At 36.2% G+C, this 17,946-nt stretch overlaps 1 protein-coding gene across 5 annotated transcripts in view; it reads right to left on the reverse strand.

Annotated features, from left to right (window-relative positions):
* Positions 1 to 938: 938 nt before the first annotated feature.
* Positions 939 to 17,946, reverse strand: part of DGKH (diacylglycerol kinase eta) — a 209,440-nt gene continuing 192,432 nt past the window's right edge. For 3 of the 5 annotated variants that reach the window (XM_045839171.1, XM_045839172.1, XM_045839170.1), the window contains exons 26-31: positions 16,481 to 16,586; positions 14,816 to 14,908; positions 12,146 to 12,265; positions 11,695 to 11,803; positions 10,162 to 10,292; positions 939 to 4,252 (exon numbers count right to left, since the gene is read on the reverse strand). In XM_045839171.1, coding sequence (XP_045695127.1) covers positions 4,163 to 4,252; positions 10,162 to 10,292; positions 11,695 to 11,803; positions 12,146 to 12,265; positions 14,816 to 14,908; positions 16,481 to 16,586 — 649 coding nt within the window. In that variant the 3' untranslated portion in view covers positions 939 to 4,162. The remainder of the gene's footprint in view (positions 4,253 to 10,161; positions 10,293 to 11,694; positions 11,804 to 12,145; positions 12,266 to 14,815; positions 14,909 to 16,480; positions 16,587 to 17,946) is intronic. The other 2 variants (XM_045839174.1, XM_045839175.1) reach the window with 1 other exon arrangement.

Below are 17,946 nucleotides of genomic sequence, written 5' to 3' on the forward strand. Positions count from 1 at the left end.
AAGAGAAAGTGAAAAAGTACAAGTTGTCGGAGACTGACCCAATCTTACTTATCTCAGTGCATATTCTTCTGAAATATTTTCTGTGACTTAAGTTGTGAACAAATGAGAGTGCCTCAAGAGCAATGGACTGAGTGAACGTAGATTGGCAATGACTAAGATGTGGGGGTAAGGCCAGCTGTGCTAGGTAGACAATCTCCTGTGTTCCATCTTTGCCACCAAAATGTAATCACCGGGTAGGTAGGGCTCATCTAGAACCAGAATTAGGAATATGGACTGAGAAGAAAACTCAGGGTGATAAATGAGTTTTAGTTGATGTCTAGGATTAGCTGGAGAGGCGATATGAAACAGTGGATTGGGGAGGGAATGAGCTATTCTGAGGACCTTTTGAAGACCTCAGATACCTAATATCTCAAAGGGATAAAACGTATTTAGACCAGTGCTAATCATTCAGATGAATCTTGTTTAAAATTCTTGATTCAGTAGGTCTGGACTAAACCTAAGAGTCTGCATTTTTCTTAAGTTCCCAGGTGATAAGGATGCTGTGGGTCCATTTAGGGTAGCAATGCTCAATGTTACCCAGTAGAGTTTCTGTAATGATGTAATGTTCAACATCTGTACTGTCCACTGTGGTTATTTAGCCCTTGAAATGTGGCTAATGAAATTGAAAAACTCAGTTTCTACATAAAGTAACTTAGATTTAAACAGCCACATGTGGCTAGTGACTACGATACTGCACAGCACAGATCTAGACATTCACGGGTGACCTCTTCTCAGTAACAGCAACATGTATGTGTATATATACACACACACACACCATGGTCCCCAAATTGTCTAATCCACAGGTGGCAAACACAAGGCCCACAGGCCAAATCCAGCCCTCCACCTTGTTTTATCTGGCCCGGCACCTTGTTTCTACCTGGAGGCAGTGCTGAGTTCTCACTTAACTGTTAAGGAGTAGTTACATTTATGCAGCCCTAAAATTACATTTGGCCCTTTGAAGGCAACCACGAGGCTGATGTGGCCCCCCGTGAAAATGAGCTTGACATGCTTGGTAATCCATTAAAATTTACTTAGACTAGCAAGGTTCCCTTTATAAAATGCAAAAGGTAAAATTAGTTTATTTACGTTGTTTTTTTCCTAAAACTTTGCTAGATGACCCCCAGTTAGTGCTAAGGTGGGAAGAGCTGAGTCATTTTGCAGTAGAACAGTTGATGACAAAACGGTGGTATACAGCAGTGAGATTTGGAGCAACCATCACTGTGGTGTGCACGTAGGAAAATGTGAAACCAGGAAGTGGAAAAGAAACTCAGAAAGGGAGTGGAAAGACGTGGAAGGGAAAAGTCAGACACCGGCATTTTATCTAGGCCTGACTCTGTCCCTTTCCTTCTTGAAAAGCAAGTTCTTCCTCGAGAAAAATGAGACTGAAAGGAAGTAGGTGTTAGCTGTGATTTCTCTCCATCCCTCCCAAATTATTTGCATGTGGAACAGCCTAGCAGTTTGGAAGGTGGCAACGACAGCTGGCCATCAGGAGCAGGCTTGGGCCACTCACCCCAGCTTATGCTGGATCAAGGCACAGAGGCCTCACCTGCACACCCCAGAGCTGTGATCAGGCACCGGGAGAGAAATTCTTCCCATGGTTTTTTGCAACCTCGCCTATTAGAACCTGGTTCCTCTGTGATACTGACAGGCACCTATGGGGGCTTTGAGGGCACCACCCTGGCAGACAGGTGTTGAGTGAAGTCGTTTGGGTCCTACATAACCTTAAATGACAAAGTGGACAGGAAAATTTGCTCTCATTTAACAAAATAAAAGAAATTAAATGGTCATTTTAAAGGATTTCCCTTATCCAAGAGCCACTTGCAGGAAAATTCTACCCAACTAAAGATTCCATTAATGGAGGTTTTACAGTATATATGAGAGATGGTATCTAAGAATGAAAGATCAACATCAAACAAATAAATCCAATCATTTACATCTTACTCTTACATTCTGAAAATGTAATGGCTTGAGAATTTTTTCTATTGGCAAAGCAGTATTTTGGGGGAGTGAAAATCAATAAAGATTTTCATATTCATTCATTTTTCTTCTAGAGTTCCTCACCTCCTTGCCCCATCTTTCCTATTTGGGCAGAGGTGGACAGGGATCTGTGACCTCTGCGGAGTTCTGAGAACCTGGCGAGATATCTTTTATTCTGATTCCATTGGGAAGTGCCTGGAAGAGCAGGACTCCTTGCAGGGGTGGGGGACAGGGCTAAAAAAGGTACTGAAAAAGAAGGCCTTTGATTTCTTAAGTATGGATAACATTAAAATTTTAAGCGAAGAGCTTTTTACTCCATTAAGCTACTTGATATAATTCTCTTTGGAAATGTCCATTTATTCACAACTTAGGTAAAATATATATAGTCAGACATACTTGGTCAGGAAACTATTGGGTTCATTTATTTTTAAGATATCCAAAACCTGTGATTTTCACTAGTAGTTAAATACTAAAGTTATGAATAAGAATAAAGTGTCAAATAGTTAAACTCCTTTGATCTAATTATGTCTGAGAATAGTTCATTTTAATGCTTTCCCATCAATATTTCTCTTTAAGCATTCAGCAAACAGTTGTCTAGAAAATATCAATGAGAGCATATTTTGCGATTATAAGTGTGAATATACATATAAATGTATATGTGTGTATATACATATCTATGTGTATATGCACATATATGTATGGATATCTATTGAGCACCTACCTAGAAGGCTACTTTATGAAAATTGTCAGCACTGGGTCAGTACAGTAGTACCCTGTTTACTTCTTTTATATAGATGATTTTTAAATATTACAATTAACTTTCGGTATATAATATCTAAAGAAAGCTTATTTAAAGATACCTGTGTGGCTTTTTTATATGTATGCCTTTGGCTTTCAAAGATTTGATAATTGCAATGTTGACGCCTAATGAGCTACACTGAAGTGTAGTGTTTAGAAAAAGGAAAATAGTATCTACCAGATAGGATATAAGAATTAGGTGAGATAAGAAGAAGAATGTAAAGGCCTTTAAAATAATTTACATTTCTCTTGTTGGGAGGCAGTTCATGTCAGGAGTAACTTGAACTAGTGGGTAAGTCTGGGTGACCAATCAGTTATCAGTATATAAATCCCAGTTGAGACATTGAAGAAATTTCTGGAGGTCAACAGTCTCCTATATTATAAATGCAAACACAACATTAAACAATTATTAAAGCGAAATGGAAAAATAAGAGCAAATGTGGGAATTTGGATTTGGAAAGCATAATTAATTTTGTTGGACAACAGAACATGTAATTTGTGAAAATATCCAGAAAATTGTCTTAATGTGTATGCCCACTGTTTATGATAAGTGGACATAAAACTGGCTTGCAAAAGAGTGTATCGTTTTGTCGATTATGGGACAGACACATGTTCACAAATTCTTAGATACAGGATATTTATGCAAGGTCCACACTGAAGAACAGAAAATGCCTTTAGCTAATAAAAAGGTACTTAGGTAGTAATAAATTAATTCCATTAAAACTAAGAGTTAACAATATTAGATGTGACATGCAAGAAAAAGACAATTCAGGCAGCAACAACATGCGTTAAGATTCGCATTCATTCATAGTATTTGAGGGATTTTAAACATATTCTTTGACCACTGAGCACTAGGAATGTGAGGTGATACCAATCTAACATTCAAAACACACCTTAATGTATCTTAGACCCCTAACCCACAAATATAAGGAAGAAGCCAATGCCTCCAATAATGGGATCTAAGAGGTTTTAGCCATATACTGTTTTGTGGTTGCACAATAAGAATATTCCACATGACCAGCTTTAAGGAAAGTAAACATTTTGCAATCCCACGTTTTTGACAATCCAATTGTCTCAGTCTTCCTACTTTTTTACTAACATGAGCAAATTTGGACAGGTTAGGTATGTACAATAAGGAAATGGCTCCGTGAAATGTATTTTTGGCACAAAAATATTTTCTAATACCTCAAATCAGAATTTTCACCCACAGCAAAATATCATCAAGTCATCAAGGTGCTTCAGTGGTGCTTGCTTGTCTAGGCAGAAAACTACAAAAACAGCCAACTGCTTCCAAGAACTTTGTATTAAGTAGCAATTACTTCCCTTCCAAAGAATAGCACCAATATGATTACACCTCAATCTGGGGAGTACTCCTTCCAAGCTCTTTAATTCCCTGCAGAATTCGCTTCACATGGCCCACTTTCAGTATCCCCAGGTCCTAAAAAAAAAAAAAGAAAGAAAGAAAGAAAGAAAAAAGAAAAAAGGTACAAAGAAAGCAAGAAGGAAGAGAAAGAAGTTTATTGACAAGAGAAAATTAGGGGTTCAGTATTTAACTTATAATTAGCATTCACTTCATTTAGTTTAGTGCACAATGATTCAGAAAGTGAAAGCTACAAAAATTAGTTTATAAAGCAAAAATAACCTGACACTGAAATTTTACCAACCAGTAAAAAAAACCACATCCTATACAAATCTGAAATGTAACATTCTGATAAATGATATACTATGGCAGTTTTTCAAAAGTCTACATTTGTTTCTCTTTTTTCTTCTTTTTTTTAAGAACACGGGTTCTTCTGGGATCCCTAGAAAAGAAATGTGCGAACCAGGGCACCCACAATCAGTCTTAAATTAAAGCACCTGCACACGTCCTCCACAAAGTGCACGTGGGGCCTAACCCTAAAGGAAGGGACCAGTGCCCATGACCTGCATTTGGAACGCAAATGCTTTTGTAGTTGCATTGAGAGTCTTTGATTTCAGAGGAATATTTAAATATTCTAAACACTTGGTAATGTGTAAGTGTAAAAAATTCTTAAGCATAGGAATCTGTGGGTTGATGCTTTTCTTCAAACACTTTTGGCTCCTTTCCCTCAGAACTCTTCTTGTTTCTTAGAGAACTATCTTTCTATAAAGAACCAAGAATTCAATAGTTGGCAGAAAGCTGTACTTGAACAATAATTAAAATAAAAAATAGGTTAAAAAAGCAAACAAACAACAAGAAAAAAGAATTCAGTAATTAACTCAGACATGAATGATGACTGCACAGTGTGCACACACAGCAGGAACTTGGCAAATAAATACCCGTTGTAGAAACGAATGAAACCCATCCAAGATAACCACAACATTCACTATCTGAAAAACTAACACAAAGGGTGAAGGTCTCCAAACACAACAGCTTCTTTATGGATAAGGGGCATAATTTGTGAAGTGGATAACTTTGCAAAACAGAGTTTAAAATATTTGAAAATTAGTAAAATGATTACTACTTCCAAAGTAGCCTAGAAAATAGGATTATAAGGTATTGGGTTGGCCAAAATGTCTGTTATGTCTTTTCCATAAAATATAAGACATATTTTTCATTTTTGCCAATGACTTCATTGATTGGAATATTTTGAATAGTTGGGCATCTCCCGCTATTGGCTTCCAGTGGGTAGAGGCCAGGGGTGCTGCTAAGCATCTTCCAGTGCATAACGCAGCCCCATAGCAAAGAATTACTACGCCAAAATGTCAACAGTACCAAAAACCTTTGCAAACCACTTTTGACACATTCAATCAGTTCTAGCACCTTCTCCATACACTGCACAAATCTGTTTTTGCTTTCCAGTTGATTTTTTACCTTTCTTGAAATAATAAAGCATAATATGATGAAAATGTTGCATGTCTTCTTCTACCTTCAATATTAAAATTTGCCAATTTTGATGTTCTTTTTAAATGCATGCTGATATGACAGTTGTCACAACACAATCTAACAACATTTTTTCGAATGAAGGTAAAGACAACTAAGTGCTACTAGAGCCATCGTACAGATAAAACCACACAAACTTTCTGGCCAACCCAACACTTTATGAGCAATTCGAATTCTATAGCAGCAGTGCTACTGGAGACTCTGAATCCTCTGGAAAATACTCTTTCCATAAATAGTGCTTGTTCAAGCTTGAGATAACTTCAGGGTAAAACTTTTACAATATTTAACTCACCCTGAAAAATATTTTCTCATATGACAACAGATCATCCACAATCAGTCTTGAGGCTACTATACATTTCCTGAGTGTGTGTTAAAGTAAGAAAAGCAAGGCCAAATCCTAGAGGAAGATATAATACCAGTGTGTGCTGCCTCAATTTGAAATATAAATACATTTACAGTTATATCCAGATTCTTTAAGTGAAACATTAAGTATTCTTTATACTTTGTGATAACATAGTTATCTGGGGAAGCAATCCAAGTGCCCATCAATAGATGAGTGAATAAAAAAGCTGTGGCACATATATACAGTGGAATATTACTTGGCCATATAAAAGAATCAAATCTTAACATTTGCAATAGCATGGATGGACCTAGAAGGTATTATGCTAAGTGAAGTCAGACAGAGCAAGAAAAATACCATATGACTTCACTCATATATGGAATCTAAAGAACAAAATAAATGAACAGACAAAACTGAAACAGACTCATAGACACAGAGAACAGACTGATGGTTGCCAGAAGGAAGGCGGGGTTGGTGAAAAAGGTGAAGGGATTAAGATGTACAAATTGGTAGTTACAAAAAAGATAGTGATGTGAAGCACAGCATAGGAAATATAGTCAATAACACTGTAATAAGTATGTGTGGTGCCAGGTGGGCACTGAAAAGATCAAGGGGAGTACTTTGTGAAGTAGTATGATTGTCTAACCACCACACTGTACATCTGAAACTAACACAAAATAATACTGAATGTCAACCATAATAAAAAAATTTTTTTAAATGAAGTATTACATTTAACACGAAACATTTTATTTTAGGTCATATACACAATGTATGTGAAGAATAAAAACTCTCTTGGAGGGGTAATCTCTACTCAAAATTACTCTTATAGTATAATGAGATGAAAGTTTTCCACAGGGTTACACCAACTTCTTAGTTGGAGTTCAATAGTTTCTATTTCTTTAGTTTGAGTTCAATACTTTCTATTTATTTATTTTTAGAGAGAGGGGAAGGGAGGGAGAAAAGAGGGAAACATCAATGTGTGGTTACCCTCCCACATGGCCCCTACTGGGGACTCAGCCTGCAACCCAGGCATGTTCCTTGACTGGGAATCAAACTGGTGACCCCTTGGTTTGCAGGCCAGCGCTCAGTCCACCGAGCCACACCAGCCAGGGCCAGTTACATATCTCCTACTTTATTTTTTCTTATTTTTTATTGCTGGTTTTTGCTTTCTTTGGATGAATAAGCCTTATTTTGCAGAACCATGCTTTGTAGATATTCAGTTATCTTTCTAGCTACGCATACACAAGTTTCCAAATAGAAAAAAATAAAACATAAGAAATAAAAACCAATCAAAAACCACTGTGTCTTTACCATTTCGGGGGTATCCGCCAGTTTTCTTTACTGTCTTCCAGCAGAAAAAATACTACGGTCGACTTGTTCGTCTTTGCTACCTCTAGACTGTCACACTGCTATCTGCAGTTGTGGTGAAAAGGAAGTAATGCCTGAGCCAAGATCTGGGCAGGAGTCAGCCTGATGAGGGACGGGGGACAGGGGGAGAAACATACCACCAGAGGGTACACTCCTAAGGTGAGATAATTTATTATTTTCAAGTAAATGAAATAAGGCCAGGGAAGGTAAAGTAAAACCCAGCAAGGGGTCAGTGATTCTACCTGCAGGTTGAATAAACAGGCAGAACCTGATGGCCTCACAAATATGTAAATTATCCTAACACAAACGAGAAGCCACTCAAAGGTTTTAGGCAGAAAAGTGATATGCCTGATGTTAACATTATCACTCTGGTTGCAATGTGGGTAATGGGATGGAGAGAGCAACAGGAGCAGTAAGAGGGCCAGTTAGGAAGCCATTAACCTTACACAGGCAGAAGTTACAGTACCTCGGAGTAGGACGTGGACAGGAAAAAGCAACCTGACTTTGTGAAGGGCTCAACGAATTAAGAGGGAAAGGATAAGGAAGAGGAAGTGGTAAGTATGACCTTGGGTTTCTCTGGCTCAAGTACCTGGAAGGAGAAATGGGTGATTACTAAGATGCAGAGTACTGGAGAAGGGACAGAAGGGGAATGGGACAGGAGATCAAAAGTTTGGTTTTGCACATGTTAAGACTGACGTCCCTGTGTCATAGTCAAATATCAGGTAGAATTGGTGACATAATCCTAAAGTTCACAAACGGGGTCAGGACTGGGAATATAAACTTGTGAACCACTGATACAATGTATTTATAGACAGAGTAGGTAATCCTTCACACTTAAGACACTGTATTTTGAAGTGTGTGCTCTCTCTGACAGCTACAACCACAGAGACCGAGGGGAACTCAACATCTACCTTCACAGTCTTGTGCTAGAAGGCTCTTTCTGTAAAACAATTTTTCCTTTCCTATTTCCCTACACCTTATTTTAGAACCACAAGAATTTAAAAGGACCACCAATACAAATTTCTAAAAAAAAATGTTTTAAAGGAAAGAATGTTATTTGTGTTCAAAATAAAAACAAATAGATCCAAAGCCTATGAAAGCTAAGGAGAAAGTCTGGTGAAATAATTCTTTACTATTTTTCATTTAGTCTTTTTTTCCAGTTAGGTCCTACCTACTCTAACTTTGACTTAGTATGTGTGTATGCCATTATTTTCATGCTACAGATATTTGCTTCACTCATTGTATATGTATTTGCATGTTTATATATACTTATATGTACACATATATAACATTCATATACATACAAACACACATACACATAATCTTTTCCTTGAATGTAGGTTTATTCATGACAAATAAGATTCAAACTTCCAGAGGGCAGATATCACCTAGGGAAGCTGCCATAAAATATATCATTCAGTAGCTATTCCATAAATATTTCTGCCTGCTAAGGATATCAGCAGCTACACAAATATGTTGTAAACAATCATTCACCCCCTTTTTTTTTTTGCATTCATTGCAAGCTTTGAAGTCAATCTTTATGAACTTGAATAATATCTTTTGCTGGGTTCTAGATTTGGGACTCTTGACTAAGGTAATTAATCTATTATTTTATTATTATTCTGGGCTAAAAACGTTTTGGTATAAATGGTGCCCACTGTTGATGCGCTAAAACTGTAAGATTACATTCTAAAGATCTGTACTTTACACTACCTCTGTCTGTTCGAAATGTCTAACATACTTATAGGTAAAAACGCAGACATTTAATGAAATGTCTAAAAATGTCTAAAGTTCCTAACAAACTAATGAGTTTGTTAGGAACTTACTGAATCAAGCATTTAAGAACTTGGTCTACAGGAAGGAGATCACTCCAATAACTGTTGAAGGCATTGTCAACTTGTTTATTAAGCATCTCAGAAGTTTTTAAATGGCAGCGTATGCTAAGAAAATATAACACGACAAATGCTATTCCTAATTTGGACACCCAATAGGCCACTTTGGCCATTTCTACTGTTGAGTCTCCACCTAAAGAATTGAAAGGAATGGCTGCAGACCATGAACTTTCTTTCTCCACCATACATGACAAACAGGCTCTGAGCTGCTTTCTAACAGAAGCAAGATATACTTTTTTACTTCACTTACTAAAGAAAAGAATAAATTTAGTTTTTAGGATAATACAAGTTTAACAATAAGTCATAGGGAGGAAATTTGAATTTATTGGTCTAGTTGTTCCTCTGACATCTATTGAAAGGTCAATTTAGAAATGCAACAAAAGCACAGAACTGCTATAAATCTATCATCTAGTTCCACATATTAAAAAAGATTATTGATATTTTGAATTCTTTTTGGTTGTTAACCTTATATTAGATTTTTTAGTCATTGTCAGCAACAGTTATCACCTTTCATGCTAATTCAGTAAAACGAGCAGATGGAAACATCATCCATTTAAAAATATTAGCACATAGGACAGCCATACCATAGGATGCAGAGAAAGATTATTACAGTCATGCTAAGCTTTAGCTATAATAGCTGGAGAATGATTTTGACAGGAAAATAATACAGACATTCTTGTTTAAAAAGCATACAAGGAATTCAGACCACGGGACAATGCACATTAGATTACTGCACATCTGCATAATGTAAGCCAAGCTATAAGCACATAACAGAAGTGGCACAGTAAAAAAGATTCTGTTTTGCAAGAAAATTTCAAGAGCAAAGGATAGCACAAAGGAAATACCTTCAGATCTCGCCTCTCCAGATGCAAAAGTTCAGCCCCTCTGATGTCATGACGAATGAAGATTTCCTTGTACTCTCCCAAATTGATCAGATCCAGCCAAGCAGCAACTTCCTCTGTGCCCCATTTCTGAACTACCAAAGTTAAGAGCAAAACCCCCTTAATTTCTACATGCTCAATGCATTACAAAGCAAAAGTTGGCCAAAGAAGATGCAAACGGAGCAGCAGTGCTAGCAAAGGGAAAGGCCAAAGGTGTTTCAACAAAACTACAATTCCATTTTTTCCCATGCAGGCCAACACAAGGATCACGAAGACATTCACTGCAATGCACCTGTGCCCTTAGCTTCAGCTCAATTTCCTCCTCAAAGCCACCCAAACTACAAAGCATGTATAAAAGATGGATTTCTCATGATTAGGATCAGTAGTATAAGGTCTAAATAAGTTCTGATGATTTTCTTAAGACCATGTATAAAACTAGTTATAGTTTAATTAGCTAGAAATGTTACTTAAGATTTAAAATCTAACACAGGGTACTCTAAATTTTACACTAACTTCTGTCTCAGACCTTGCTGACTTTAAGTGCCACCTTTATTGATTCTATTACTATTGATAATTATAAAAATAAATGTCCTGTTAAATTGATTTAATATCATCTAACAATGGTCACTACTACCCTCTGAGATTAGCTGGATTGTTATTTCTCAGTAGGTATACTCATTCTTTTATACATTTTATTCAGCAATGATTAGCTTTAAAAAGCCTACTTATTTGCCATATTTGGTTTTAAAATGCCATTCTAACAGCTGCACTATGATTGTCAAAAATCAGGTTATAAATCACTTTTGAAAAGGTGATAGCTAACTCAGAAAAATTAGAGATTGATTTGATTGTGAAAGGCACCTATCATCATATACATAGAACTTGTAGGTGCTACAGCATTAAAATGAATCTCTAGGAAGTGGGAGGTGAACTAGAGAGACAATTTGAAAGAGAGAATTTAATCTTTGCTTGAGAATGCAAATGTCACAGTAGACTGCCATTACTGAGGGGTTGAAATGGTATAGTAAGTCCTAAAAACAGGAGAAAGAAAATACAGAACTTCAGGTAGAAAATACATTTAGCAAGCTAAAGGAATATATTAAAGTTTCCATGTTCCATGCATTGAAATGATCTAGATTTTGAGCTTTGAAGACAAAAAAAACAGGTTATGAGCGATGCTTTGAATTGCTATTGAGACAGAGACCATCTAAACAGAGGCACTGACATCCACCAGAGTAGCAAATCAGCAAGCACGTTTTCTTATGTGTTTCATAACTACTAATTCCTCTGATATTTGGACAGATTTCAGGTACAATACAATTGCAGTAAAACCAACATTAAATAGAACTCACCACTTTAACCAGTTTATAGTGGCATCTATATGTTGTACAGTGATTGCCATTATCTGGAACATTTGATTGCCTCTGTGCTATCACTTCAGTGTTATTTTTCCATATGTTATACAACCCTCTGTCCCCATCATTGTGGACCACCTACCAGGCTGTGAACTTGTCTTCTGCTTCTGAACCTTTTCCTTTTTAAATTTTGGCACTATACGAAATACTGTGCTTCTGCTGTTTCGCTTGGTGCAATCCATAGGAGGCTCCTGTTCAAGTAAAGCAAGAAAAGAATTTTCTGAGGATAGTAAGAGAAGAAAAACCCACTCTAATATTAGAGATAACATAGGAATAGGTTAGAAACACAAAACCTTGCTGAAGTGATAACTTCTTCCAAGAAATTCACAATGTTATATGCTGCTAAAAATGTACTGATCTCATAAGTTACCTTGGTTCACATAAAAGCCTTTTCTTGTTTGTTCATGAACAGTATATTTGAAAGTGATATTCAAAATTTATTTTCCCCTGATATGTTTCTTTACAAAAGATGAGTTCAAATTCTATCATTACAAAGTCTGCATTTATAGAGAAACAGGCTGAATTTCACATACCTCATCCTCATTTGGGTGTAAGATATAATAGAGCCAGGGAATCTCTGTTAATTTCTGTAACTCCACCTCCACAGAGTGTAAGGCACTGGATACCCGCTCTTCATGTGGAGATTCCAACTGCTATTTACCAGCAGGTTAACAAGAAAACAAAACAAAACAAGGCTCAGTGCCCAACCTCAAATGGAATTATTTTATTTGATAATGAATATCCTCATCTCTTAAGAGGCTAGGCTAGTTATTGTTATTGTGCTAGTTGTTTTTAATGTAAATAAATATTTAAAAAGAACAAATGATCTTATACTGGGTTCACTGAATAAAATCTGGATAGATTTATCCCTCCTTCCCATGATATAAGCTAGTGTGACTTTTGCTTTAGTGAGTAATCTCATATTTGTGGCAAAAATCCTTCTAACTAGGTAAACAAACAACAATATTTTAAAAATTAGCAAACAATACATCATATAAAAAGAAATTCTTGGCACAAAAATCTCCTGGAGAATGGGAATAATAAGATTAAGGAAAAAAAAATCACAAAGCTTAGAAAAATTTGTGATGAAAAGCTGTTGTGAAAGTCAGGGCAAAACAAAAACCTAAATAGCTTATAATCTGTAAGAAGGTTTGTAAACTTTGAAAAGAATTTAACTGGTCACCTATTATCTCCCCACTCAAAAGAGTTATTAGAAGCACTTATAAATTCAATAAATGAACAAAGGTAAAACAGACACGGGTGTGTAAAGAGCTGGAAGGGAGGTGGCTAAATTCTGGTCCTGGACTTCTTACTAATTTGCAACCAATGGAAGGTTAATTGATTTCAGAAATCTTAGTTTGCTTCTCAATAAGCAGTAGAATATGACTAGATTATTTCTAAGGTCTCTTCCAGCTAATCAGTATTTTTATAAATTACTTTAAAACTGTAGAGTGACACATATAGGTTCACAGAATTTTAAACTGAAAGTTCAAAAAAAATGTTAACATTATTATGGAAATTATATTTTTGCCTCTGCTATTTAAGACATCCACCATTTCTTGTAGTTAAAAACATGGAGATTCTCCAGCCTCTCATATAAAATTTACCACTTTCCTTTCAGTCTAAAAACGTATCTCTTACAAAATGGATAAAATGATTGTATATTCATTCTAGAATCAAAATGAAGAGTAAACCTCAGTTGCTCTCAAATATGATTGACTCTTTATGGTGACATCAACATTGTCAAAGGTAAATTTGATGAAATTTAGTGGTATACATTTTAAACCGAGCATCCATTTTCTGACAATGACAGAAACAGTGAAAGTGGAGGGGAGAGGTCCTTCTATATTTTAATAATATAATTGATAAATATTAACCAAATAAGATTCCATAGATACTTTCAGTGTAGAGAACTAAAACACAGAATGAATTAGGCTTCCAGTTCTTGTCAATCAGAAATCACCTTAAATGTACTTCAAATAACACACACAAAAAACATGTCCTCTATCTAAAAACTGGGACCAAAGTCACAGCTCAATAGATTTACTATAGAACTAATTTTAGAAGAGCAACAAGAGTCTGGTTGTTAACAGAAGTATCAAGAATAGCCAAGATTCCCACTAATTTTATCAAAAGATATAACCAGTGTTTCTCTCTACAAGTTTTCTTCATGGCCACAGCAGAAGCAGCCACCTCTCGCATTAAGGAAACTGTATTTCAGTTCCCTCTGGAGGTAGGTGAGAGCAACACACTTCATGCAGCCTTTCAGCTTCTCTTCCCAGAGTAAAGGATGCTCTGATGGAGGCACTCTACTGAGCGCCAATCCAACAAATTCCAACTACAGTCACTTACTGGTTAGCTGGACTATGTGACATACCTCCCATTTTTTCACTGTGCTACAGGCACTATGACTTCTATCACTTTTATTTAAGTGTTTACTTTCCAAAGCAAGAGATAAAATTACAGTCAAGAGAAATGTTTTAAGAGCATCACCTATAAATTAATCAGAATTGTTACATTGTACAAGGAAGAAAAATTAGGCTTTCTATAGCTACAACAGCATGTGTGAAAAACCCACAACTGAACACTAGGTGGCGAAAAGACCCAACATGCTAGAACATTTGAAACCATGAGGGAATGGAGGCTGACAAGACAAACCAAACAGGACACCTATGGTCTTCTAGCACTTAAGCTTGCGGTCCATGGACTGTGGTCAAATGCAGACTTGGCCTTGATGTCCAGCACCAATTTAAGTTAATCTAGGAATATGGCTACTTCTTGAAATTTAGTTTTTGAAATGCTGAGTCCAGAAGGTGTCGTCTTTTAAGCAAATCTAGAAAATCTTACCAATCCTATTTTAATGTTAATTTTGAGAATAAGCCTACGATTTCCTCTACTTTTCTTCAATAAGGAGTTAATGATAACTAAGGAATGTCTACTACCTTTCATAAACCTCAAGTCTCTTGAAATTGACTGTGGACTGCAGGATGGCCTGAAAACATGTTGGCGTACGTGAGGGGAAGTCTGCTATTAGCCTAAATAGTAGCTCCTGGGTTTAGCCTTTTCTTCTATTAAAGGCAAAAGCTAGGTAAAACGACAGCTCTAAGGTTGGGGGCCAGAAGGCTGCTTCTGTGCTCCCTAATCAAGGTAAACCCCACACATCCAACATCATTCTTATGTGACCAGTCATTTCTTTTCCTTACCAAAGGAACTCTGCCGACCAGTAAAGACTCTGTCTCATTATATAGTGCCTTCACATTGATGGCTATTTCAGTGGCAGTGTCTCTGGTAAGACTCTAGAAAAAAAAAATCAAAAGCAAGTAATTTTGTACTAAACTGGGATTTAATCATCAGCAAATACTTTATTTTACATTTTATTATTCCAATTTAAATTCACATCACAAATATTTTTAAAAATCTACCAAAACTCACATCTGTACAATTTCACAGTCATGATTATCAGCATAATTATTCTTCTAATGCTTATATGCACTGAGTCTAGTGAATATGCCCAGGACCACAACTCCTACATACAAATATGTACATGCTGGTAACAGTATATATGCATATTCCCATAAAAAGGTTAAGTCAAGGAAAATAATGTTTTAAAAAGGGCATTATCATCATCTGATCATATAGTTCTACCCATGTCTTTCAATAATTGCAACCAGACTGCTTTCTAGACTATAACCCAAAGGACTAGCACATTTGTATATGACAGGAGACCCCCCAAAAACCCGGAATTTATTTAGAGCAAATAAAAATTGTGTATTTACTCTTGCATGTTTAAACATCAGTCACCTTCAAAGTGCCCTCCATTTGATGCAATACACCTATTGAGATTTTTTTTCCCCTGCTCAAAACAGTTTTTGAACTCATTGATTTTGATGCTTTTTAGTGCTTCTGCCATTTTTCGTTTTACCCCTTCACACTGCCAAAATGTTTCCCTTTGAGGATTTTTTTCATCTGAGGAAACAAAAAGAGCCACTTGGGGTTGAGATCAGGTGAACAGGGAGGATGGGGCACAGAGGTCTGGCTGAAAACTGCTGAATACTCAGCGTGGTATGGGCAGGTGTGCTAATAAATCACCCATCAGGCAATGGACAAACACATTGAAACAGTCTTTAAAAAAATTCACTGAGGCTGAATGCAGCCTCTCACAACAATGCCAGCTGGTGCGCCAATACAGATGGATTCTTAGAACACTCACCTAGCAGGGGAAGCCTGTACTATTAAGGGGCCCACCATCCAGAAGATAATGCAGTTTTTTTGGGTCCCCCTTGTATTATTATAGTTAGCTCCAACTGAATAATTAAAGTAATAAAATAATGTTATCCATTTTCTATACACTATAGCCTTTTATAATGTATCACATTTCAAAGCAGTTATAGCCATTCTACTCACTTCTATGGAATTTTAATTTCTACATTAAAAATTTACTAAACTTATTAATTTAGTAAAATAAGTGAAATAAAAATAATTTCAGTACACAACTTCAAAAATAAATTAATAGCTTTAATAAAATGCATGATATCTAGGTTTATTATATACTTAGGTACAGGGGAGAAGGTAAAGGAAGAAATAAGGAGGGATGGTAGCAGTTATAGGCAGAAAGAGTAGAAGGAAGATAGTGAGGTGATAAGTGATGGAAAATGAAGTAGAAAACATGAAGAAAATGTAACAGCAGGAGTAGAAAAATGACAGAAAGAAGAAAATAAAAGAAAATTTTGGCCACAAATTTATCATAAGCTCTGACAAAGATTCATTTAGACTATATACTGTTCTTTCAAACTACATGTTTTATAGTATCAAAATATATGTGTAACACCAAAAAATCTGTGGAATGAGGTTTGCCATTAGCTCCTTACCTCTGGGAACTGAGGGTTGGCTTTATTCAGTGCATGGGAGCAGGCATTCACCGCGTGGGCCAGTTCTTGCTCCAAAAGACAGTGGATCGTGGCGGCATCACAAATTCTGAAAAAAACAAAACAAACAAACAAAAAACCCCAAAACAAATGAACCTAATAGCCTAAACAAAACACTTTCTTGAGTATTGCTGATTTTTCTGAAGCACAGAAGTGGTACAATAAAAATAGGTAAAAAAATAAAAGCCATTAAGGGAAACTTAAAAAAAAAATAACTTCAATTATGAATGGCACAGGGTAGATTTACAAAATTCCAACTCCATCAAAACAAAGAACACCAAACCAAAAATCTTTGTATAAGAAGTTGGCTTAGAATAAAAGATAAATATATTGAGGTGCTATGTGGAAAAACAAAATACCGTCGCACTTGATTTTGCAATGTCATTGAAAAGTGAGAGGGTTTCCAAATGTAGAGAGTAGAAACTTATCTTTCATTCATTGAAACTTGAACCAGGAGCAAATATAACAGATTAGAGGAAGAACATTGCCATATCTATCATCTACATGCTAAGTACTTTATATGTATTATCTAATTTAATATTCATAACATAAAAGATACCTGTGACTTTTTCCACTTTATAGATGAAGACATTGAGGGCCAGAGAGATTTAGTATGTACACAAAGATAATAATAAGTGATAGAGTCAGGATTTGAATCTATGACTACCTAACTCTAAAGCCTGGTATGCCACAGTCTCTGGAATTGAAACCTTCAAGAATAGTCACACAAAGACGAAATCCTGGAGGGCTCTAAGACCAAGAAGAGAACAGGAGAAAAGTTCTACCAACTGCTAGAAAATGTAAGGTTTGCAGATGAGCAAGAAGGCAAGACTATTCAAACCCTTTTTGCTTCTCACATCTTCAAAGAAAGATTTTCAATACAGAAAAGGCAGGAAAAAAGAAGAGACAGAAGTCCTACATAGTTGAATCAAGGGTAAAGGAAAAGAGTTTAATTTCTAAGGATCACACAACTGATATCCAAAGCCTAAAGGAACTTACAAATGTCACCTTAGCATTCTTACCAATAACCCAGGGAAATCATAAAGAACGGGTTGTTTATCAGAATAGAGATGGGTAAGTGTTCTCATTTTCAAAGAAAGTTAAAGTGATAAATCAACTTGGATCAACATTTCTAAGTGTCTATGGAATCTCCTCCTAGATATTTTCAACATAACTGAAATTCTCTAAGTCTAACCTGGAACCCACCCATCATTTTCTCTCTCAAAATCTGCTCCTTTTCTTGAATACTATGGCTTACTCAAAGGCAACACAGTCCATCTAGCCTTTCACCGGAAACCTTAGGGCTATCGTGTCTCCTAATTCACACTCATATACTAATTTTAGATCCTGACCTACCTAAAATCTCTCTTCTCCTTCCCATGTCTCCTGCCTCAATGCATGTTTCCTAA

Source organism: Phyllostomus hastatus, unplaced genomic scaffold (assembly GCF_019186645.2).
Source record: "Phyllostomus hastatus isolate PE091 unplaced genomic scaffold, TTU_PhHast_1.1 phas_contig_29, whole genome shotgun sequence".
Lineage (NCBI taxonomy): Eukaryota > Metazoa > Chordata > Mammalia > Chiroptera > Phyllostomidae > Phyllostomus > Phyllostomus hastatus.